Source organism: Polyodon spathula, chromosome 48, assembly GCF_017654505.1.
Source record: "Polyodon spathula isolate WHYD16114869_AA chromosome 48, ASM1765450v1, whole genome shotgun sequence".
Taxonomy (NCBI): domain Eukaryota; kingdom Metazoa; phylum Chordata; class Actinopteri; order Acipenseriformes; family Polyodontidae; genus Polyodon; species Polyodon spathula.
Genome location: NC_054581.1, coordinates 466,554 through 491,695, shown reverse-complemented (window position 1 = coordinate 491,695; position 25,142 = coordinate 466,554). Strand labels below are relative to the sequence as shown.

The 25,142-nt window shown below is 46.9% G+C and overlaps 1 protein-coding gene across 2 annotated transcripts; it reads right to left on the bottom strand.

The window, feature by feature from the left end:
* ephb4a (eph receptor B4a) lies at positions 1-25,142 on the bottom strand. Of its 2 annotated transcripts, none has more exons than XM_041238298.1 (16): positions 25,119-25,142; positions 14,255-14,325; positions 13,135-13,795; positions 11,212-11,367; positions 10,367-10,708; positions 9,100-9,224; positions 8,680-8,842; positions 7,494-7,596; positions 6,620-6,684; positions 6,288-6,401; positions 4,611-4,858; positions 3,939-4,154; positions 3,231-3,380; positions 2,693-2,886; positions 1,215-1,370; positions 1-891 (listed from the first exon to the last, which is right to left on the bottom strand). In XM_041238298.1, the coding sequence occupies exons 2-16, from the start codon at positions 14,315-14,317 to the stop codon at positions 783-785; spliced, it is 2,865 nt and encodes a 954-aa protein (XP_041094232.1). In that variant the 5' UTR covers positions 14,318-14,325; positions 25,119-25,142; the 3' UTR covers positions 1-782. The 2 variants fall into 2 exon arrangements, with proteins under 2 accessions (XP_041094232.1, XP_041094231.1); XM_041238297.1 differs by lacking the exon at positions 25,119-25,142 and adding an exon at positions 20,267-21,074.

Here is a 25,142-nt window from a genome sequence, read left to right as displayed (position 1 = left end):
AACCCCAAAGTTTGGAGCGGTTGCTGGAGTAAACTTGCCCCAAACTTTGAAGGAAAGCGGGTAAAATTTGGCCGAGGAAGACGTATTTTTGCGATGGTCTTAATGAAGATCCAGGTTTGAAAGAGCTGAAATAAAATACAAAGTCAGGATGGTGTGTCTGTATCTCCCCGATAGAATCCTTCGTTCTTCACCGCTCAGGATCTGTCAGAGTGACCATGCAGGGCTTGTTCAGGTATAAAATATACAGGGACCGGATTTTTAAAAAGAAAAACCAATTCCCTCAATGTTTTATTCTACAGGCTTTATTTAGTCCATGATCCTGTGAACCCTTGTCATATCGTCCAGCTTGTGTTGGGCGGTATTAGGCTCCAACAGAAGTGCGAGGATTCCCAGAGAATCACGTTAGACGTCACAGAATCCGATGGCTTGTTGGTCCCCCCCGCCCCCGCCCGACACAAAACCGGTGCCAAGTCTACAGGTCGAAACGGATGAATTGAGCCTCAACCCATCAGTGCTGTTCTAGTCCTTGTTGGAAATCCGTTACCCCCCCATCTGGACCCTGGAGTCGTTCCAGATCTCATTTTACCTCCAGGACACCCCTGGTCTGGTGCCTAGGCTTATGGCTCCCAGTCCTCACTCCGCAAAAGGAAAGTGCAATGTCACGTTTAGCCTTGTTTAGCACCAGATTCCCCACCCTGTAATGGGGGGGGGGGGTATCAGAGTTTGAAAGGCTGTGTTGCCTGTTCCACCAGCGCTGGGGGCTGGGGATATTGCTGTAGGTGTCAGAATCGAGCAGGTTGTGGAGTTTTTAACTGTGCCCTCATGTTGTGGATGCTGGATAGGATTTTCTTCTGGTGACCAGCCAGGGTGACGCCAATTCGAAGCAAGTCTCTGTGGGGCGGGGCGGGGTGGAAAAAGGGAAAGAAGAAGAGGTTCAGTAAACTGGGGGGGGGGGGGGCAATAAAATAAGCTGAGAAAGTTAGGGCTAGCAGAAGAGAACGATTGATAAATGCGGAAACTGTCAGCCTTGTATTACCTAGAATTTTAGGATTGAGAAGACAAAATGAACTATATGAACATAATTTGGTGTTTAATTCAACATGTTAACACTATTAGGAGGGTTTCGGTCAACTTTATGAAGCACAATGAGTTAATCCCGTAGGGGGGGGGGGTGCATAGCTCTGAGGCTGGAGCTGTGCAGTAATCAGACTCACTCTGTTGAGAGCTGGCTGACCAGATCAAAGTTGCTAAAGCCGGCCTGAACGAAGCTCTCCTCGTAGCGGCCCATCTTGATGGCCCGAAGCCACTCGCCCACCGAGACGAAGGAGGAGAAGGGGGGCAGGCGTTGATCAAGGAGAGGGTGGGACGGCCTGCGGGGAGAGAAAACGCGGTCATTCTCTAAAATCGAGGCACGTTCTCACAGGTATTGTCCAACGCAGCGGGCTCACCAACAGGACCGCGCAAGCTGCTTGTACAGCGTTACAGCAGGGCACAAGGGCTCTTGAATGAGAGTGTGGTTCATTCATAAATAGCGGATATCAAAAAATGTCCCAAATGAATTATAAGGTTTTACAGAAAAAAACATCACAAGCTCGAATATAAACTGGAGTTTTGCTATGCTCCAAACGGGCTTCCCCCCCCCCCGCCACCCCACCCTTTCAAGGTATGTTTGCAGATCTGTTTATTATCTTTGAGCAAACCCGAGAGATAGCTTATCTGCCTCTTCCACCTCCTAGGTATGTCTGAGCTCCCCACCAGAGTGGCTTCAGCCAATTTCTCCTCTGATCTCTACCGGGCTCAATTAACCCTGACCCCGTGTCCTTTACTCCCTAAATTACAGCAGGACCCTGCTTGAGTTTCCACAGGTGAAAACTCTTCCCCCCTGCTCTGCTTATGAGAACTAGACCCTTTCTTGTTTTTCAATAAAACCCATGAAGGGATTAGTACAGCACATCGTTTCTTTGTGTTTACTAACAGCCTCTTCATCCCCTGATCAATCCCCAAGTGGTTTCTGAATTCAGTCACGCGTTTGTCTTTTGCAAGCCTTTGCATTTTGCTCTCGTGCTTAGCAACCTAGTGCTTCTGTGCTTATCACACTGAGCAATTACTCCTATGTCAAAAAAAGGATCAGGGTCTATAAGATAGGAACGCTGCCTTCAAAAAAAAATGACATATTTTCAATGGAACTTGTTTCACTTTTAATAGAACTAGCCGAGGAGGTGCATTTGCGGAATTTGTCTCTTGTTACATTATTCTCTACTGATATCGAATTCTATGCCGACCAGCGTTTGCAAGCTTGCCCGTTTTAATGCAAGACCCACCTTTTAAACAGCTTCGGTCTTGTCGTTGACAAGGTGGGATAAATAATTCAAAGAAGCTTGCACAGGATTGGTTCATTCCGGTTTCACCATAAAGGGTCTTGGAGACTAAGTAGCGGGGCTCTGAAAAAAATATAGCGTCCCACGTACCTGTGGTGTTGCTACAGCTGTTCAAATAACAAACCTGTAATTTCTCTTTACGGTGCGCTAGAGCGGACGTTTTGAAAACAGCTCTGAAACAGACTTTAAAGTCTTAAGTGTCGATGTTAAGAATGAAAAGAACAATTACAGGTATGTCATTTAAACAGGTGTAGCAACACCTGAGAACGCTAGGTTTTTCGGAAAGCTTTCCCTTTTGACACACACACACTTACTCTACGGCCTCGCGGGCCAGGATCTTGAGGCTGGCTGGGTTGCGGATGAGCTTGTCCAGGGAGCTGACGATCTGGGCAAATCGGGGGCGCGTGTTCCGTTCTTTCTGCCAGCAGTCCAGCATGAGCTGGTGCAGAGAGTTGGGGCAGTCCGGGGGAGGGGGCAGGCGATAGTCCTGCTCAATTGCATTGATAACCTGAGGACAGAGAGAGGGGGGAGAATGCAGGCTTAGTCCAGACGGACAGCGGTACTGAAAACAAGACTCATAAAATACAACAGAGGCCGGCAGGCGCTGGAAGCTGTTTGATTTTCATCACGTGAATCTTAAATCGTCTCGGTGGCGATATTAAGATGGGACTTTCAAAAAGTCAAGCACATTTCTTATGTTGAGAAGTCTGTTGTAAAAGACGTTTGCCAAGACTGAAGATATTTGCTAAGCTCGCCCGGCACTCAAGAACCGCATTATCACATCGCCAGCGAACTGCATTCCAGTCGCTGTGTCTCCTCTGTAAAAAAACAAAACCCAAAACAGGCACCTACGTCTTGGTTGGACATGTCCCAGTAGGGTCTTTCTCCGAAGGACATCACTTCCCACATGACGATGCCGTAGCTCCACACGTCGCTGGAGGAGGTGAACTTTCGGAACGCTATGGCCTCCGGAGCGGTCCATCGGATAGGGATCTTGCCACCCTGCACCAGAAAAGAAAACACTCAAGTCAAGTCTACCGAATCCGTGTGCACAACTATAACGTGTGCGGAAACAGGGACTAGGGTTAAGGGTTCGGGTCTTCCCGAAATAGGGACTGCGATTAAAGGGGTCCAAGTCTTCCTGCAGAGCTGGACCGGGCTGTGGGTAAATCCTGGATTCCTGTAGTAAACCTTTTGCAGAATTAACCGTCCACATACAAGACGTTTAAAATAAAGTCTTAATTTTTTTTTTTTTTTTTTTTGGGGGGGGGGGGGGGGGGGGTGAGTCTTTTTCAAAGAAGAACCTTGAGAACTAGTTGCTACATTTCTCTACCCGGGTTGAGCGAAAAGACTTTGTACGCGATGTGCGTTTGACGGATGCTGGCGGTTTTTTCCCAGCGAGGTTCTTGCGGCTAAGGTCATGTTCGCTTTTTCACAAAACCGAAAGGACGGGCAGCAAGGGTTTTCAACTGGGGTTGAGTGGGGCGCAGGGATGCGGTATTATAGATGGCTCCTGGCCGTGCCAGTTCTGGGGTTAAGAGTTGAGGGTTGTGATCGTACCAGCGAGCTGGTGTAGGTGGGATCGGAGGAGTTCTCCTCTAGGAACCTCGACAGTCCGAAGTCGGAGACCTTGCACACCAAGTTGCTGTTGACCAAGATGTTTCGAGCAGCCAGGTCGCGGTGTACGTAGCTCATCTCCGACAGGTACTTCATTCCCGACGCGATCCCGCGCAGCATTCCCACCAGCTGGATCGGAGTGAACTGACCGTCGTTCAGCTGGAATGAGAGAAGAGGAGGAGGAGGAGGAAGAGGAGAGAGTTATTCCTGACGAACGGCTTCGATACCTGCGGAAAAAAGCCATGTAACGTCAGGAGGGGGATTGCTGGCCTAGTTCCAAGTGAATTTTTTTATTTTTGTCTAAACGGGCAACCACTAATTGGAATTATTTAACCAGATAAATAACCCTTACACTAAGTTGTTAACTGTCACTGGGATGGACAGAAGACTCCTGTTGCACAGCGGTTTCACCCAGCCCAGGTTTTGCTACGAGCTTGGTTAGTGTCCAAGTAGCAAACTCGGGTGTGGCTCATTAAACTCACAGTAAAACCAGAACTGGATCAGAGTGCTACGCGACGGGACTCTCACTTCCATCCCTGCCAAAACAAAAGGCTGTTTTAACACAAAGCACGAGCCAAACCAATCCTCCCACTAACCCTGGCCAATACCCCTCACCCTGAGGAAGGAGTCGAGGGCGCCATTCTCCATAAACTCTGTGATGATCATGACCGGACAGCTGTTGGTGATGACGCCCTCCAGCCGGATGATGTTGGGGTGGTCGAACTGGCCCATGATGCTGGCCTCGCTCAGGAAGTCCCGCCTCTGCTTCTCAGTGTAGCCTCCTTTCAGGGTCTTGATAGCCACGTAGTTCTCTTTCTTTCCCACGATCTTCAGACACCCACGACACACCTCGCCAAACTCACCTAGCAGGGCAGAAGCACACATTCGGTTTAAAGTACATTTAAAGCACCTCCTATTTTCTGTTCTGAAAGCCCCTGTATCTAATCTCCATTTGTGACCCCTGGTTCTTATTTATTTTTTTCAGGTCGAAAAAGTCCTTTGGGTTGACATTGTCAATACCTTTTAGAATTTTGTTGAGAAGTTTTAAAAGGCGTTTGTCCAGACTCAAAGTTTCTTTTTCTTTTTTTTTTTTTTTGGTATTTTGGTATTCATGCTTGTATGTTTTAAAGTGCTGGACGTCCCATATAGAGTTATATAGCCTGACGGCATGAAGTCTATTTTAGAAGGGGTTCCTAAGCCATCGTGACCTGTAGGAGACCAGACGACCTCTCTTTCCTTCAACGGGATTATAGAATCTGTTTTGCCTCGAGCCTTTACCTACCAACTCAGAGTCTAATTTAACGCATTAAGAATAATTGACAGAGCGGAAAGCTGATAAAGAGGGGCAGCCCCTCAGCTCAAGCTGAGCACGCCCCCCACATCTTAAGTGTGTCTGAACCGTTGCACTTCCATTATTTTCCCATTAAAACTCGACAGCGAGTTTAATAACTCAAACGCAATCTGCAATCACTTCAAGAGAGATTTCCCTAATGGAGTTTTTTCTAATGGCATATTTCAGAGTTTATTAAACATGGGCATCTTTGAGTTTTGTTTTTTTTGTAACCATTATTGTAAAAGACATTTCTAAATGTATCCTCCTCCTCTTCATCCACAAATCCAAAACAGAAGGGTTCAAATCCAAAACCCGAACGGAGAGCAGCATGTTTTGATGCAAAATAAAAAGACAGAGAAGGACAACTAAGCTGGTCCCAGGTCTAAAATGACATGAGCCTTGAGAACAGGTTAAAAGAATTGAAATCTCATCAGCCGAGGTAAAAAATATATTCTTATGTTCTTGTGTCTTACTGGGTAGCTGGCTACAAACAGGGCACTGAGGCAATTAATCAATTTAATAAATGCTTTCAAAATAAGAGGCATCAATACCTGATTAAGTGTTTAAAAAAGGTAACTAGTAGACAAGTGTCAGTGATCAGGAGGGAAATGGTATTAATAAATACAGACACCCTATACTGCCCTGGGTATGTTCCCATATCTATTTAATTCTTATTTTCTCATGTCAGATATACTGGACACTGGGCAGCAAAATGTTAAAGAAACGTTTCCCTGCTAGAAAAACCTGCAGAGACAAGCAAAGCAGCAAACGGGGGGGAAAAAAAACCGAGAAAAGTCTCAGCAAGACATGAAAAGGGAATGCTATTGACTTTTCGCTGACCACTAGCCCTTGATCTCCGTGAATGTTTCGTGGGCCGCTGGCGTTTAAGGGACGGGGGCGGGGAGCTGATGACCCGGGTTCCACGGATTTCTTTTCGGCGCTCGATTAGAGACACCTACCGGCACCGATGACCTCTTCGATCTTGACGCAGGACACATCGATTTCCTTGGCGAACTCGCGCACCGCTTCATTGGGGTCTTCGTAAGTGAAGGGGTCGATGTAGACCTTCATTCCTGCAAGCGACAAGGAAAGGGGGGGGGCTCAGTGATAAAACTGGGGGAGCTTTTTAATCAGACGAGGAGATTAATTAAACTCCCAATTTCATATCATTATCTGTTTGTTTTAAATCAGATTGAAAAGTTGCATTCCAAACTTTCCCTGTGTTCTTATATACAGCTAGAGGAATATATTGTATGGAATAGACGCCAACATCCCAGCTTTTTCTTCTCACCGTGGCCGATGAGGTACTGCCCATGTTTGTCGGAATATTCAGGATCCTTGGAGTTGCCGTGTTTCCTGGAATAAACAATAGCAGGGAATGTTAACCCTATTCTCCAGCTCTCCCTCTCTCTCGCTCTCCTTGTCTTCTCTCCTTCCTCAGTAAGACTAAAAATAGACTACAACAAGCCTCTATTCCCCCCCCAACAGTTAGAAGCTAAGGGAATTGAAAGAATGTTAGCAGAACACAAAAATATCGGTCACGCTGTCTGAAGCAGGAAATACCATTACCGGTACAACCAAAGACCAGTTTGGTATATAATAATAAAAACAACACAAACAGCACTATTACACTGGCCCAACCCACGCTGGCAATGCTTTTGATTTCCAGTCCATTCGTATTTCATTTCGCCACGTCTTTTCGGGAGGTGCCTCAGACTTAGCATTTCGGCAAAAGAAAGCAACGATGTGCCGTAGCTCGGACAAATTCAAGAACAGCCTCGTTCGAACAACCCGAGGTAGCCATCATCCGTTGACATGGTGTAAAAAGCATCTGGAAGACAGATTCTCGTGCAAGGTTTCGTCACAGCAATGATTAGTCATTGAGCAGACTCTTCTATCCAAAGCGACTTCCAGAGACCAGGGGGGTGAACTCTGCATCATCAACAAATGCTGCTGCAGAGTCTCTTCCAATAGGACCTCGTTTGTTTGACGTTTGAAGGACGGAGCACAAGGAGGTGAAGTGACTCGCTCGGGGTCACACACACACATACAGGGAGTCAGTGAGACTGAACTGGGAACCTCCTGGTAAGCAGTCCCGTTCTCTCACCACTGAAGCACGCGGTTTGGGGCGGGGTGTAGTGAACGAGTGGGGGGGGGGTGCTTACCTGATGCAGACGACCGCAACGATAATGACAATCGCCACCACCAGCACTCCAACGGCCACGGTACTTGCGATCAGAGCAATCTGCTGGTCCTTGTTAGTTGGTTCTGCAGACAATATGAAAACCCTGTCAGTAACAGACTCCAAGCATGCGCTTCGTTACCTACTGGAGTCACAGCGGTCCTGTTACATCACATCGCCAACTCTCCTGAAGAACACAGAGCAGAGGGAGGCTGTTCACAGAGTATAAGAGCCTCCCTTTCTCTTTCTCTGCTCCACCAGCTCAGAGCAGAGGGAGGCTGTTCAGAGAGTATAAGAGCCTCCCTTTCTCTTTCTCTGCTCCACCAGCTCAGAGCAGAGGGAGGCTGTTCAGAGAGTATAAGAGCCTCCCTTTCTCTTTCTCTGCTCCAGCAGCACAGAGCAGAGGGAGGCTGTTTTTCTTTTTAATGCAATGTTTATACACAGCTTGATTGCAGGAACGTGATTCATCTCATTGTTTGACAGAGACACAGCCGAGTCTGGGAGTTATTCACTGAAGCAGCATTATATTTAAAACCAGCCTTTGTTGTTTGACACTGTCTGGGAAACGGGTTCAGGATATTCCATTGTGATCGTTTCCTTAGCCCACGTAGCTCTGAACTCAATAGGGTTTATTTTGGGCGCGCTGTGTCCCGTGCTGCCTGTGTCCTACCATTTTGTATTAGACTGTTCTCATTGAATGATTTAATTTTTGCTTTAGTTTTTTTTTGTGTGTGTGTGTGTGTGTGTGTGTGTGAAGTGCTTTGGGATCCTTGGGCTGTAAGGTGCTATAGAAATGTAAATTGTATTGAATTGTATTGTATTGAATTGTATTCTCTGCAGTTTGTGATTCAGCATTGCTCTGTGCTTTACAATGCTTAAAATGCTTTACCAGACCTCTCTGTGCTTTACAATGCTTCCCTTTACCAGACCTCTCTGTGCTTTACAATGCTTCCCTATGCTTTACCAGACCTCTCTGTGCTTTATTACACTTTGCTGTGCTTTTAGTAGATGACACTTTTATAAAGGCATGTCCACCCAGAAAACTATTACAGACTTTTCAGAAAGCAAGAAGGAAATAATCCAGGAAGGAGAGAAAGGAAGAATCAATGAATCAATCTCACGGACCACAGAGGCCTGAAGCAACCCCCGGAGCCTGGCCCTTTCCTTACCATCAGGCTGGGTGCGGAAGGAGATATCCTGGCTGAAGCTGCCATAGCCAGCCATGGTCCTGGCCCTCACTTTCACCACGTAGATCGTGCCTCGCTTCAGCTCGTTGATAATGATGGAGTTGGTGTTGGTTTTGAGATGGACGGCACCTGCTTCCCCTTGGTCCTAAACAGCAGGGGGTGCGGGGAGAGAAAATGGTTGAGTTTGGGGGTCCAGTGGTTAAAGAAAGGGGGTCTTGATACCAGGAGGTTCAAATCCCAGCTCAGCCACTGACTCGCTCTGTGTGTGTGTGTGTGTGTGTGTGTGTGTGTGTGTGTGTGTGTGTGTGTGTGTGTGTGTGTTTGGTGCTTGTTACCCAGTTTTGAATCATTCTACAGTGAGGTCAATGCACAACGTGCGGTCAGCTCCACTAGTCTCCTCACCTTCTCGAAGTACTTGACTTGATAGTCCAGAATCTGGTAGTTGGCTTGAGAAGGCACTGGCCAGTAAAGGGTCAGACTGCTCCCGGTCACTTCTTTCTCCTGGATCCTGGTCACGGGAACCGGAACTGAAACAGCAGAAAACCCCTGGCGGTCAGCCGATGGCTGCGTGGAATAGGAAGACCCTCTCGATCGCTGCTTCTGTCGCGCGCGGAAGAACTTTAAAATCTGCTCACGTTCTTATGCCAAAACTGTTATTAATTTACCTTCATTGTGTATTGGGGTTTGGTGACTTTCACTGGGGTTGAATAATGTGCCAGAACGTTAGTGCTGAACTGTTTGGTAGGGTTATCAATTTGATTTTGAAAGGTACTTTGTGACCGTTTAAGAAAATACACTTTTCATTCACCAGTCATTGATTTGTACAATATATAGCATGAATAATATATAGCAGACCCTGGTACTGATGAGACCCAGCCCTCTGAAATGTCTTTATAATATACAGCGCTAGACCCTGATATTGACGAGACACAGCCCTCTGAAATGTCTTTATAATTTACAGCACTAGACCCTGATATTGATGAGACCCAGCCCTCTGAAATGTCTTTATAATATACAGCACTAGACCCTGATATTGATGAGACACAGCCCTCTGAAATGTCTTTATAATTTACAGCACTAGACCCTGATATTGATGAGACCCAGCCCTCTGAAATGTCTTTATAATATACAGCACTAGAACCTGATATTGATGAGACACAGCCCTCTGAAATGTCTTTATAATATACAGCACTAGACCCTGATATTGATGAGATCCAGCCCTCTGAAATGTCTTTATAATATACAGCACTAGACCCTGATATTGATGAGATCCAGCCCTCTGAAATGTCTTTATAATATACAGCGCTAGACCCTGATATTGATGAGATCCAGCCCTCTGAAATGTCTTTATAATATACAGCGCTAGAACCTGATATTGATGAGACACAGCCCTCTGAAATGTCTTTATAATATACAGCACTAGACCCTGATATTGATGAGATCCAGCCCTCTGAAATGTCTTTATAATATACAGCGCTAGACCCTGATATTGATGAGACACAGCCCTCTGAAATGTCTTTGCACAAGACACTTTGGAAATACACATTTTAAAATCAGCTGAACCACTTGAAAAGATCGAGAATGATACCCTGGTGTTTAGCTGTCCCTTCTCCTGTTGTAAACCCGGCCTTGGACATACCGGCCTGCTCCCGCACCCTGATACGCTCACCGTCCCTGTTGGTCGTGACGTTGACCACCTCGGACTGCGGCGGGGAGCTGCTCAGCTCGGACACGCCGTTGACCGCCTGGATCTCGAACGTGTAGGTGGTGTAGGGGGACAGCCCCCAGACGTCCACCCTGCGCTGGGACAGCGCCCGCTGCAGGGGCCGGAAGGAGACGCTCTCCTCGCAGTTCTCGCAGGCCCCCTTCGTCGGCGGATCCTTGCACTTGCGGCAGACGATGTTGTAGGAGACGTCGGAACGACCCCCCATGTCCAGAGGCTGGCTCCACTCCAGAGTGACCAAGGTGTCATTGATGCGGGTCACAATACTCCGGGGGGCTGAAGGAGGGGCTGAGCGAGAGGGGAGGAGAGGGAGGGCGGGGCTTTGAGAAACAGCAGTCTCCAGAAATACCTAACCTTGACACACACACACACACACACAGCAGTGTGCAAATGTATTAGAACACCCCATTGTTTCTCTAGTGCCGATTTGCTGTGCGTATGAAATCAAACCGCTATATCTGGAAATATTTAGGCAAATCTAGCGTCTCATTTAATTGAGGGGTTTAAAATAAGTCACGCATGAAATTCATTTAAAAAACAGCAGAGAGAAGGAACACAGAGCTGGAAGTGGCGAAAAATGCAGGAGGCTTTTTTTACAAGCTGCTTAATTTAACAAAGCGGTCAAACATTTTCCCAATTGAAAAGTCTCACACCTTGAAGTGCTTTCAGTAAACACTTGCACTCTGACGCACGGGGTAAGCACGATCTACACCCCCAGCGTTTGTAATGCGGCAAGGTCAGCAAGGAAGCGTTGTCGTGAGGGGGTCTGGCAGGGGTTGGGCGGTACTTACTGGTGCAGGGCGTGTGGGCGGGGTCTGTCCTGGCACGGTAGTACCCATTGCGGCAGGAGCACACCCTGGACCCCTCGGAAGCTGATTGGCTGTTCACAGGGCAAGCCTGGCAGGACCCCGGGCCATGGGTGGCTTTGAAAGTGCCCACAGGACAACCTAGACAACGGAGAGAAACAGCCACGATAAAATACATCACACATTTGCATGGATTTGTAGCTCATAGCCACGGGGGGGATCTCCAAGCTATCCAAACTTGAAAAGCCCCAGCAGGAAGGGATTGTGTTGTGTTTGTTCTCTGTTTTTTTTTTTTTCTTGCCTCCCTCCCTCTCCGGTTCCGGAATCTTTGAATCTGCCGGAATGTGACCAGAGGCTTGACCTCTGGCCTGTCAATCACTCCGAAAAGCGACAGAGCCTTTTGGTGTCCTTTTGTAAAAGGTTAGCAAGAGTGTTAATCAGTACCAGCTGGGAAGACAAATTGCCAAAGCGGCAGTTGTTTGACTAGCACCGGCACTAACACTACTGTACTAAAAACAAGAGTGACCTGCAGTAGAAACAGCTTCACAATAACCCAGGGGAAGAGATAGACAGTGCAGGCATTACCGCTGTGACTCTGTGTTTTGTTGTATGGGAGTTGTCTCGGTTGGAAGCCTGTGTTTTTCTATCTAGCAGCCTGTGAGGACTTGCAAACTAATCCCATCCCCTTCCCTGACATGCCCAACATTCACCATCCCTATTCCCAAGAGCCAGGACAAGTCTGCCCTGGAGGCTAGCTATTACCGCTCTGCAAGGTAAACCAGCCCAACACTGCAATGCCCAGCCATCGAGGCTTACGAGCGGTCAGTACGGCTGGAACCGCAGGCTGTATTCCTCTCAACCTCTTTCTAAACGCCCCTGTCCGCTAATTGTGCCTTCAAACGAAAAGCAGCTGAGCAAAACAAAAATCGCAAAATTTAAGGTCTCTTAGAATATTCCAGTTTCAGTTCTGAGTCGGAACAGAATGTCCCAGCTCAGATGTCATCTCAGTTCAGTGACCAGGTCCTCCAGGCACATGTCTTAAAAATATATCTGTTCTGCAGAATGGTACAACCCCATGCCTCCCCACTTTCTAGTCGGGCCGGCCCTCTTAAGTACTTGGAAAAGTCCTTATCAGACTTGTATACACAGCTGAGAAACCAGACTAGAAAGGACCTGTCTCTATTGAGATAATGAATGTTTTAATTGGTATTTTAGTGAGTTGCTGGATTCAAGTATATATATACACTCTACATACAGTAGGTGTGTGTGTTCTTAATACACACAGATGCGTGACACTGCGTGCATGCAGGGGACTTGATTTCCCTGGAAACAGAAATTTCTCCTCCTCTACAACCAGCCAAACAGATTAGCAGAGTCTGGAAGACGTTTTAACTGGGCTTGGTCACAAAGCAAAAAACAAATTATGTGGTCATAAAAGAAATTCTGATGATGCACGTTGTAAAAACAAAACCAGAGAGAAAGAGAGAGAGAGCGAATGAAAGACACTGCAGAGAAGAAAGAAACCCACACTCTCAAATTCATTTACAGTAAATAACCTGCATTTCCCATAACTACAAAACCCAAAAATTCTAAGGTAAAAGCAATAACACCAAAAAAGTCAAGCAGACAAACGTTTTTTTTAGTTTTTGCTTTTTTTTTTAGTGCATGCTGTCTTTAGTGCACCCTGATGAAGACGCCAGCCGAAAATCTGCTTGGCACGGTTTCCATTGTCCACTTTTTTTCCTTCAGCGAGATAATTCCTCAGCGCTGGTGTTTAATGCAATATGTTAACACGACATTATTCGGCAGGTTTCATTCGACTTCATGAAGCAAGTCTAGTTCAGTCTGCAGGGTGATGCGAAATTTCCCTTATAGCTGAAAAGAGCAACATTGAATCAAGACACCCACCTCTGCACTTGCTGTTCCCCTCCGCTGGCTCATAACCTTCATCGCAGGCGCAGTCTGACGTCACCTGCTCCACCCAATGCCCGTCCTGCCCGCAAAACATCCTAGGGGGCGCCGGCGAGGACCTGCGGGCGTTGGGCACGCACCGCCCCGCCGCCTCCTCCACCAGGCTCCGCGGCACCGTCTCCTCGAAGCTCGTGAAGTTGACGGTGAGCGGCGGGCACTTCTTGTAAAAGACTCTCACCGACAGGAGAGCCATGCAGGAGCCCTGGGCTTGGAAAGCCAAGTAGAATCCCGCTTTGGACAGCGGGCCCAGGCTGAGGGTCTTGGTGTTGAATTTCCCGGAGGTCCCTTTGCGGAGGAGGTGGTCAGCGGCCACAGTGTCCACTTTCGTGTACGGGTTCTCCATCCAGGCCGGGGAGTGGGCCGTGGCGATGTCGCTGTCCGCCTGGAAGTAGAAGAGGTTGAAGGTCTCCTTGCAGCCACGGGTGCTGTGCGGGATGGAGGAGCACTCCATCATCGTGAACTTGATCTCCACGTAGACGCGGGTGGCCCCCCGGCGAGGGATCAGGGTGGTCCGGAGCCAGCTGGCTTCACTGGGGTTGCAGATCTCATAAGTGCGGACGCTGTTGGATTCCTCGTCCAGACCGCTCACCTCCTCCCACTGGGAGAAGAAGAGAGAGAGAGAGGGAGAAGGACGGGGAGAGAGAGAGGGAGATAGAGGGAGATGGAGAAGGACAGGGGGAGAGGAAGATAGATGGGGAGATAGAGACAGAAGGAGAAGGACAGAGAGAAAGAGAGGGAGATAGATGGGGAGATAGAGGGAGAAGCAGAAGGACAGGGAGAGAGAGGGAGATAGATGGGGAGATAGGGAGATATAGAAGGAAAGGGAGAAACAGAGAGAGAGAGAGAGAGAGAGAGAGAGAGAGAGAGAGAGGGAGATTATTTCAGACAGCGTACAAGTGTAATTTGAAATGACTTCACCCAACGAAATGACTATATCACTAACACACATCCTGCGGCTACTGTAACTTCTGTCAATTCAGTACGACGAAAAAGTCGAAAAAGTCCTCCCGAAAATCAAATGCCCCCACTCTGTCCCGTCCCCAGAGTTCGTACGTACCTGTGGATCCGTTTTAGGGAACGTTGTCCATTTGAGGTCCGCCGTTTCCAGTTTGGTGTTCATGAGCGTTTCTGCGGGGAAAACGCAAAATAAGGATTCAAAACATTTCCAGCCAGGCTGCTGCAGGACAGTCACGTCAGCTTGCCTCTGTTTAGAAGATAGAATGTGTTTTTTTTTTTAATCTGTAATCACAGCCCCAAAACTCAGACGTACTCAATCACAGGAACCCATTAAATACCAAATAAAAAAAATAAATAAATCAGAAACTGTATTTATTTATGGAATTTGATACACTTATGTTTACCAGTTTAGTTATTAGTCAAGATTATTGAAAAGTGTATTTGTTAATTTTTTTTTATATAGACAGAGAAATAAATCTCAAACCAGGGCGTCAATTTGAAAAACAATCAATAGTCAAAAATCAATATCTGTTCTGATTCTTTGCAGTAATTAAACAGAACTAAATGTGCAAAATGACCAGGAGGAAGCAGCGAAGGGTGAGCTGGGAGAATGACTAGGCTTGGCTCTCTCGTCTATTCAGTGTTTGGTCTGTTCTCTTTAGAGAGAAGCCTGGTGTTTGGTCTGTTCTCTTCAGAGAGGAGCTCGCTGTGTCTTGTTCTGCGTCTGTTTTTTCCGCTTGTGAAAACACATTCCACATCCACGCGGGCCCAGGTGGCTGACAGAAGCCTGGGCTGGCGGTGTGAATCTTACCCAGCAAACTGCATCAATCCCAGGCCACATGACTTTTCCCACACCCCACAGCTGGGCCTGCTTCTGAAAACAGTCGCTATGGTAACCCTGGCATTTTGTGACTCACAAACAAAAGTGTGAAAGGGGTGGTGGGCCTAATCTCCAAATTGTGGAGGAAAGCCCCCCCCCCCCCCCCCCCTTCAATCCGTCTCCATCAAGCTGCGAGTTTATTTCTGCAGCCTGACAAACGATCCAATAATAAATCCAGTGTCCCTTTTATCAGCGCTGCCATGCACACACCCACTGTCAACAGCTGCTACCAGTTAGTGCACGTTCTGGGCAAGTCTGTAGCAATCACAGAGAGACAATCAATAGCAGCAGCTGCACAGCCAGAGTGCTAGTGAAACAGTTTAGCTGTTCTCTTCTGTTTGCAACGCTCCCAGCGTACAATAATAATAACTTTCCTTTTTATATCTAGCGCCTTTCATAGTGGACCACCATCACAAAGTGCTTTACAGAGACAGGTTGTGAACTGTGCATTATATAACTGATACACTATGCATATTCAGTGAAAAGTAATACACACGCTGGGAGCACTATTTTACTAATTAGCTAAAGAGAAGGAGAGGTAATGCCTTTTATTGGACTAACTAAACGAGAATGAAACACCGGCTTTCAAAACCTTGAAGATCTCCAACACAGCTACAACGTGCACTGTGTATATACACGCACACGCACACGCACACACACACACACACGGTCGCAAGAGACGGCCCCACCACGTTTCAGTGCCACGCCTTTGTGAATGGAAGATGTTTGAAAACAAACAGTGGAGTACTACTTCTGGGACTCTGATGTCATGGAAACCATAGCAACCACACACACCTGTTTTAGTCGATTTCCAGCTATTAATGTGCTTGACTAATTATCGATTTAATATATATATATATTATCGTATCTATATATATCATATCCTACATATATAATAATATATAATTATATATTTATATCTAAATATATATTATAAATAATTTAAACTTTTTGTAACTTTGATTAAGTTATACTTATTCAATTTTAAAATTGAACTTGTTTTTTGATTATTAATAAAAAAAAAAAAGTAATAATAATAAAAAAATGTAGAATTGACAGCAGGTTAGAAAAGGCTAATTCTGTTACCAGCGTGAAGTCGTTCGTAATAATGCACTATATCTTAGCTTGGACTATATAATCTTCAAAGCACATTTGTTCTTGGATTTCTAATGCAGTTGTGGTCAGGAGAGAACCGCACAGGATAAACGTTAAGCTGTGTTGTTGACTCACAGTGTGTTGACAGAGTCCCAGAGAGCTCTAAATAACACGTGTAAACAAGCAGGGAGCTGACAAGTAAAACCAAAACACAGCAGGCAGGATCAGTCCTGCTAGCGTACAGCTGGGCCCAACGGTTCTCGTCACCTACCATTCTATCATTGAGAAGTTTTTCATTCTATGGAAAACTAAAAAGCAGCGTGTAATGCAATGTGTTAGCGTAACATTATCCAGCAGCTTTCACTGGACTCTATGAAGCTGAGGGAGTTCATTCTATATAGAGGGGGTGCAATTCAATATGAGAACAAGGGAACATTATTCAGCAGCTTTCACTGGACTCTATGAAGCTGAGGGAGTTCATTCTATATAGAGGGGGTGCAATTCAATATGTTAACAAGGGAACATTATTCAGCAGCTTTCACTGGACTCTATGAAGCTGAGGGAGTTCATTCTATATAGAGGGGGTGCAATTCAATATGATAACAAGGGAACATTATTCAGCAGCTTTCACTGGACTCTATGAAGCTGAGGGAGTTCATTCTATATAGAGGGGGTGCAATTCAATATGTTAACAAGGGAACATTATTCAGCAGCTTTCACTGGACTCTATGAAGCTGAGGGAGTTCATTCTATACAGAGGGGGTGCAATTCAATATGTTAACAAGGGAACATTATTCAGCAGCTTTCACTGGACTCTATGAAGCTGAGGGAGTTCATTCTATATAGAGGGGGTGCAATTCAATATGAGAACAAGGGAACATTATTCAGCAGCTTTCACTGGACTCTATGAAGCTGAGGGAGTTCATTCTATATAGAGGGGGTGCAATTCAATATGAGAACAAGGGAACATTATTCAGCAGCTTTCACTGGACTCTATGAAGCTGAGGGAGTTCATTCTATATAGAGGGGGTGCAATTCAATATGTTAACAAGGGAACATTATTCAGCAGCTTTCACTGGACTCTATGAAGCTGAGGGAGTTCATTCTATATAGAGGGGGTGCAATTCAATATGTTAACAAGGGAACATTATTCAGCAGCTTTCACTGGACTCTATGAAGCTGAGGGAGTTCATTCTATATAGAGGGGGTGCAATTCAATATGTTAACAAGGGAACATTATTCAGCAGCTTTCACTGGACTCTATGAAGCTGAGGGAGTTCATTCTATATAGAGGGGGTGCAATTCAATATGTTAACAAGGGAACATTATTCAGCAGCTTTCACTGGACTCTATGAAGCTGAGGGAGTTCATTCTATATAGAGGGGGTGCAATTCAATATGTTAACAAGGGAACATTATTCAGCAGCTTTCACTGGACTCTATGAAGCTGAGGGAGTTCATTCTATATAGAGGGGGTGCAATTCAATATGTTAACAAGGGAACATTATTCAGCAGCTTTCACTGGACTCTATGAAGATTTTTATTTTTCAACATGTGTTTCGCCAACAAAAAATGACATGACGTGTGTCAGTATTTGTCAAAACCATTAAAACAACTCACACCTGCGTACTGAGCTCCCGGGATCTGGTAGTCACGAGTCCGTCATTCCCAACACCTGCTCCCTGTAAAAGGTGGCGGTTTTCCCCATTCTCACTCTCGGGGCGAGGGTTGGTGCGAATGGCCGGGAGAACGACCCTGACGGCGCGGGCGAAGGAGTCGAGAACAGGGCGAAAACACGCCGGCGGGATCCCAGCAAATCGTTTCAAATGTGATGCAAATGACATCTCTGTGCTTTACAATGCTTCCCTATGCTTCACCAGACCTCTCATTGCTTTACACACACACACCAGTATATATGCGTTTTATATTACCACCTGCAAACCGAAAAGCGCCAAGTCATATTTCATTTCTCAGCCTGTGGAGCCGACTTCAGTTTCAAACTGCGCGTTTGGAGACATCCAGGCAGCGTATTGCGTAATGAAATCTAACAAGGGCCCCACGCGAGCTGGCGTGCCACGGGCCATTAAAAGAAATTCCACATCTCCAGCCAGTCTGAACATAAAAAAAACAACTTTCCCTGTAACTTCCCGGGTGAGATAAACCCCGGCGCGGCTGCTTTGCAACGATTGCAGTCTGGATGTAATATTTTAAAACAGGTTTATGAGAGCAGCTCTTGAATGTATTTTCACCGCTCTGGGAAGCAGGCGTTGCAAATAAAGTTATGCATCACCTTTAAATTGAAAAAAAAAAAGAAAACGCACACACAGTTCAATCAGGTTCCAGTTTGTCTGTTGTGCCAAGTTATTCTTCCTGCCTGAAAGGGTTTGAATTAAAAAAAGCTGTTTAATTGAGGGAGAGCGAACTGAAAAGGTTCATTAGCAATGCACCCAGTTCGGAGACTGCCAGCTCTTTGGCAGCGCTGTGACCGGCTCGCCACGCCGTCGCGCTGCCCGGTTCGGTGCTGCTTTTCTTATGAATCTACAGTTCTCCAACTGGCCAGGTGAATCGTACAGATCGAGCCCAAAAGGATGCCCGAATCATTCTGCACAGCTCGGCTCCGTATTGTGCCTGGAAAGGACAACAACGCAACGCTTCCATTCTTTCAGGATCCCATGAAGTCAATCGATTTTATTTTTTCGCCACGCACGGGTACAATATGTTTAGCATAGTAATATGATCTTATTACGCATATTAATAAAAAATTATTTTTTTCAACTCCCAGAATAGACCGAGAGCATTTGTAACTTTTTTTTTATACAAAATCCATCCAGCGCATGTGCAAGTCGATGCTTCAATACGTTTTTATTTATTTATTTTTTTTAATCACGCGTGGAAAAACTGCGACTGTATTATCAAATAATTAACTTATTTGAACTCGACAATAGCACGTCTGTTGCCTTGCTATTATTTTATTTAAAAGTAAAAATCACGCCGCTTCTCCAGATTTGCGACTCTCTGTGTGTGGTTCGTTTTAATTATAGAAGCCCTTCTAAAAAAACATCTCCTTTGAGCGCAACGGGGTCAGCCTCTTACTTATCTTTCCCATCTGCGACTTAAGAAAAGCAGAATGGATGAAGTGTCCGAAAGAATCTGGTGAATTCAATTACAACGCGACAATACGACACGCTCGGCAGAGTCCCTGCGCCGCGACACACGGGGAGCCAGTGACAGAAATAAGAGACTGAAAGACGAAATTAACCAGTTAGAACAAAATAATCATTTCCAAATGGCCGCGTTTTAGTTTCGGAACGGGGGTGTATCGTTAGCTATCAGCTCGGGGAGTTCAACCCTGATACACGCTGGGGTCCCCTCTTAAATTTACCAGTCCACGGAATGGAGAAATTATAAATGCAAATCCTCTTTTAAAATCGGTTCCGTTTTAATAGGATTTTATTTTTCCCCGGCTCGAGGGGGGGGGGGGGGGGGGGGGGGGGGGGGGGAACAGACAGATAACTGATGCGCAAAAGCCTTTTCTTTAGAAAAATAATAAATAAGATTAAGAATCGGCTATATATATCATATTTTAATATATATATATATATATATATATATATATATATATATATATATATATATATATGGAATATATAGCTCCTTAACGCTGCAGCGCCTTTAGAAGCGGTTTAAGAAATCTGAAAGTAAAACGATGCGCTTGGTTTTCACACAAACGTACAACTATGTGGAAGTATGTATTAAACCCTTTAGAGGATAAAGCGACCTCCCTCATTTAGAACAGGAGAAAAAACACAAAAAAAAAACAGGAAAGAAATGCCCTGTGCATTTGTTATAAAACAAAGAACATGCTATATAGAGAGAGAGAGATATAAAGTCATATACAGGGAAATGCTTCACAGGTGGAGAACGAAATGGGCTCCAGATCTGTTATCGACCCTTCAGAGTTCTTAAGAACCGACTCTTCCCAACGTTCCGGGGTGTTTAACACGCCTTTGTCAGGAAAGCAAAACAGTGTAGGTATTTACAGGGACTTATTTATATTTAAATCTGTCAATATGCAGGCTATATACAAAACCCATGCGCGTCTTTAAATCGGTACGGGTTGTAGTTGCTTTTCACTCACCTTCGACAGCCCAGGACAGACGCAAGAAGCTCAGAATCAGCCAGCAGCAATGCATCGTGAGACTCGGCTCCTGAACACAGATACACCGCGGCAGAATGAATCCGGGAATGAGCGACGGGGCGAGGGGGGCGGAAAAAAAAAAAAAGAAAGAAGCGAGTTTATCCCTTGAAGCGCGGACACCGTGTCAGCTGCTGCAGAGCCCCGCTTGCCTTCCTCGGCGCATCGGTGGAGATGCGCCTGTGTTTGTGTTTTAATACACCCAAAGTTTGCGTGTTTTCAATAGCGTGCGTCTGGCACAGCAGCTAACACAAAAACACATGCGCTTTATTGCCTCAGTCGATGAAACTGAATTCGCTGGCGGCCGGCCAGATGACAGGTAACGATTATAGCTGATCGTATTATTGATGCCGTTTTGTATAAACCAGCTCTGTTTTTTTCCGCATAATAAAGCCAAGGAGAATAACGCAATTCGGGTCGCGTTTGAGTACAAGTCTTTGTTTTATTGTTTTGTTGACTGAAAAAAAAAGTTGACAGTTTCAAGCAAGGTAAAGGTTTTCTGTTAGTTTTCTTCCTCTGTGGATGTTTTAATACAAAACAAACAAACAAAAAAAACCAAGAAGCGAAAACTCAAAGCCGTATTCTCCTCAATAAATCCTTCTTTGGCAAAAAAAAAAAAGAAGAGCGAATAGCAATCGGGTGAACAAAACACTTGTTCGTTTTTCTTGTAAATCCCTTTTTTTCGGTTGCTACTTTCAAATACTCTTTCAAGTTTCCACTAAACTTTCCCCCCCCCCCCTGTGCCGTGCGCCTGTAAACTAGCCTGCGGTTAGCAGCGAGCTAAGAGCTACAGTGCAAACGCATTGCCCCCCTCCCACCCCAGCGGGGCAGTAACCCAGCCCCCACTGGGACCATCCGCGGATTCCATTCATCCCAGTACCTGTCAATCCGGCGACGCGCTGAAAATATTAATGCAGGCGAACGATGACGCACCGCATTCCATCCTAAATGGAAACGAACCCCCTTTAAATTCTGTGACGCGCTCTGCTTCCAAAGTGTGTGTGTGTGTGTGTGTGTGTGTGTGTGTGTGTGATCTATATATTCATTTATTACCAGTCGGTCGTTTTGTATTGTTTCGGGTTAACCCTTTGAGGTATAAGAGGCATATCCCTGCAAAAAAAAAAAAAAAGAAATGCACTTGATTTTGTCCGTCGACCCAGCGCCAAATTTGAAATCAATCAACCGATCAATAAATAAACGAACCAAATCGTTAAATAATTAAATACAGCTTTGTGGGTGATTGCTCCCCTCCCTCCCGCATACATGTGCACTAGGCTGGGGGAGTGGAGGGTAATAAGATCGGGTCTCATCGGCTCAAATCGCGTCCCGAGAGATCGGCTTTAATTTCAACCGTGCTGCCCAATTCTTCAATCTGTGGGATGCGCCTCTGAAGCTCCCAGAGCGATTAGACGTGCAGCGCTAGCAGCTGGCGGTGTTTTTAAAAAAAAAAGTAATTGATAAGTGATATCTGAAAGAATGAAACTTAACAAGATAGACAGGGTTCTGAAAAGAAGTGTGATGGGGGGGATCTTCTGTATATTAGTCGGACAAAATTTAGCTGTTAAGTTTTCGCATTGGAAACAGTATTAATCATTCATATTAGAAGTATATCATAATTAGAAGTATATCTATCTATCTATCTATCTATCTATGCTATATATATTTTGGCGTTTAGTGACGATGGCTTCACTGCGCCCTCTGTTGGTCATACTCAGAATACACTCCAGACTCGTTCGGATCCTTCGAATTTGTTTTCCATAAAAAAAAAATCTGTCAACCCCGTTTAAAATTCCCTGCAATAAATGAGTCAAGTGAAATGAATAGATTGTAACAGTCTCACGAAAAGGAGAAGGGATCCAGTTAATCAGTTTGCCAGAATGCCGTTGTGCAAGTGGTCTGTTTTCCCACCATCAATCTGTCAAGCTGAATTGATAACCCGTGTCTGACAGAACGACCCTCGGAAATAACAACCCATAATTCAAATAAAACAATTGAAAATCGCGCTGATAACCTTACCGTCATCACTTTAACATCTGGAAATGGCTTCTTAAAAAAAAAAAAAAAAAAAAGATATTAACGACATTGTTTTGAAACTGTACAAAATCCATGTCCTTCTTGCCGGATCCAATTCGACTCCAATCTCGTCACACTCCTCGACCCTCCCTCCTACCCTCACACGAGGGCAGTGTGGCTCTAGTGGAGCTGAGGAGGGACTGGGAGGGAAGCAGTGTGGCTCTAGTGGAGCTGAGGAGGGACTGGGAGGGAGGGAAGCAGTGTGGCTCTAGTGGAGCTGAGGAGGGACTGGGAGGGAGGGAAGCAGTGTGGCTCTAGTGGAGCTGAGGAGGGACTGGGAGGGAGGGAAGCAGTGTGGCTCTAGTGGAGCTGAGGAGGGACTGGGAGGGAGGGAAGCAGTGTGGCTCTAGTGGAGCTGAGGAGGGACTGGGAGGGAGGGAAGCAGTGTGGCTCTAGTGGAGCTGAGGAGGGACTGGGAGGGAGGGAAGCAGTGTGGCTCTAGTGGAGCTGAGGAGGGACTGGGAGGGAGGGAAGCAGTGTGGCTCTAGTGGAGCTGAGGAGGGACTGGGAGGGAGGGAGGCAGTGTGGCTCTAGTGGAGCTGAGGAGGGACTGGGAGGGAGGGAAGCAGTGTGGCTCTAGTGGAGCTGAGGAGGGACTGGGAGGGAGGGAAGCAGTGTGGCTCTAGTGGAGCTGAGGAGGGACTGGGAGGGAGGGAAGCAGTGTGGCTCTAGTGGAGCTGAGGAGGGACTGGGAGGGAGGGAGGCAGTGTGGCTCTAGTGGAGCTGAGGAGGGACTGGGAGGGAGGGAAGCAGTGTGGCTCTAGTGGAGCTGAGGAGGGACTGGGAGGGAGGGAAGGCAGTGTGGCTCTAGTGGAGCTGAGGAGGGACTGGGAGGGAGGGAAGCAGTGTGGCTCTAGTGGAGCTGAGGAGGGACTGGGAGGGAGGGAGCAGTGTGGCTCTAGTGGAGCTGAGGAGGGACTGGGAGGGAGGGAAGCAGTGTGGCTCTAGTGGAGCTGAGGAGGGACTGGGAGGGAGGGAAGCAGTGTGGCTCTAGTGGAGCTGAGGAGGGACTGGGAGGAGAGGGAAGCAGTGTGGCTCTAGTGGAGCTGAGGAGGGACTGGGAGGGAGGGAAGCAGTGTGGCTCTAGTGGAGCTGAGGAGGGACTGGGAGGGAGGGAGGCAGTGTGGCTCTAGTGGAGCTGAGGAGGGACTGGGAGGGAGGGAAGCAGTGTGGCTCTAGTGGAGCTGAGGAGGGACTGGGAGGGAGGGAGGCAGTGTGGCTCTAGTGGAGCTGAGGGACTGGGAGGGAGGGAGGCAGTGTGGCTCTAGGGAGCTGGGAGGGAGGGAGGGAAAGCAGTGTGGCTCTAGTGGAGCTGAGGAGGGACTGGGAGGAGGGAAGCAGTGTGGCTCTAGTGGAGATGAGAGCTGAGGAAGCAGTGGACTGGGAGGGAGGGAAGCAGTGTGGCTCTAGTGGAGCTGAGGAGGGACTGGGAGGGAGGGAAGCAGTGTGGCTCTAGTGGAGCTGAGGAGGGACTGGGAGGGAGGGAAGCAGTGTGTCTGATTACTGGAATCAGGCAATGTGGCTCTAGAGGTTAGAAGTGTTTTTGGTCTTGTTAATGAGACTAACAGGCAAAGCAAGGAACATCCTGGCATTTCTCTGCGAGACGAATCATGGCAAGGCTTTCTGGGGTCCCGAGAGGCCAGACTTCAAATTCCATCGCAGTGAGCGGAGAGAAGCTCGGTGTGGAGACTCTGGGGGCCTCCTTACTGACAGTAACAGGTGTGTCGGAGCCAGCGTGAAGTACAAGTTCAGCCTCCCCAAACTGATTTGTTTTTCATTACAAGTGTCAGGGATAAGACGCAGCTGCATCTCGTGAAAGAGCAGCTCGCTGTCAAGTTGTGCAAACCTATCTGAGTGTGGCAGGAGCGCCAGTAAATCAAAGCTACAGTAATTACAAGATGAAAAACAACGGGAGCGATTTGGGAAATTCGCGGAAAGAACGCGTGAAGAGGCACGGTGTTGGGTTTGTTTGTTTACAAGGTCACAGGACTAGAGCCACACTGCCTCCCTCCCTCCCAGTCCCTCCTCAGCTCCACTAGAGCCACGCTGCCTCCCTCCCTCCCAGTCCCTCCTCAGCTCCACTAGAGCCACACTGCCTCCCTCCCTCCCAGTCCCTCCTCAGCTCCACTAGAGCCACACTGCTTCCCTCCCTCCCAGTCCCTCCTCAGCTCCACTAGAGCCACACTGCCTCCCTCCCTCCCAGTCCCTCCTCAGCTCCACTAGAGCCACACTGCCTCCCTCCCTCCCAGTCCCTCCTCAGCTCCACTAGAGCCACACTGCTTCCCTCCCTCCCAGTCCCTCCTCAGCTCCACTAGAACCACACTGCTTCCCTCCCTCCCAGTCCCTTCTCAGCTCCACTAGAGCCACGCTGCCTCCCTCCCTCCCAGTCCCTCCTCAGCTCCACTAGAGCCACGCTGCTTCTCTGTTTGCCCAGAAGCACAAATGAAACATCGATTTGCTGCTTCGTTGCCGAAATCATATTCCTGTTGTGCGTGTAACAGAATGTAATTGCATTTTAATTGAGAGTTAAATATCCATGAATCAAAAGCAACGCCAAATACCGGTCGCCATGGAAACAGAACACCTGATCTTGAGAATGCAATCTTCTAATAAGCGAAGGTTCTAATAATTTATGATTCTCTGGAGGGAAGGGGGAGTCGTGCGTGCATGTGCGTGTGTGTGCGTGCGTGTGCGTGTGCGTGTGCGTGTGCGTGTCACCTACCACCAATACTGTGTGAAGGTTCTT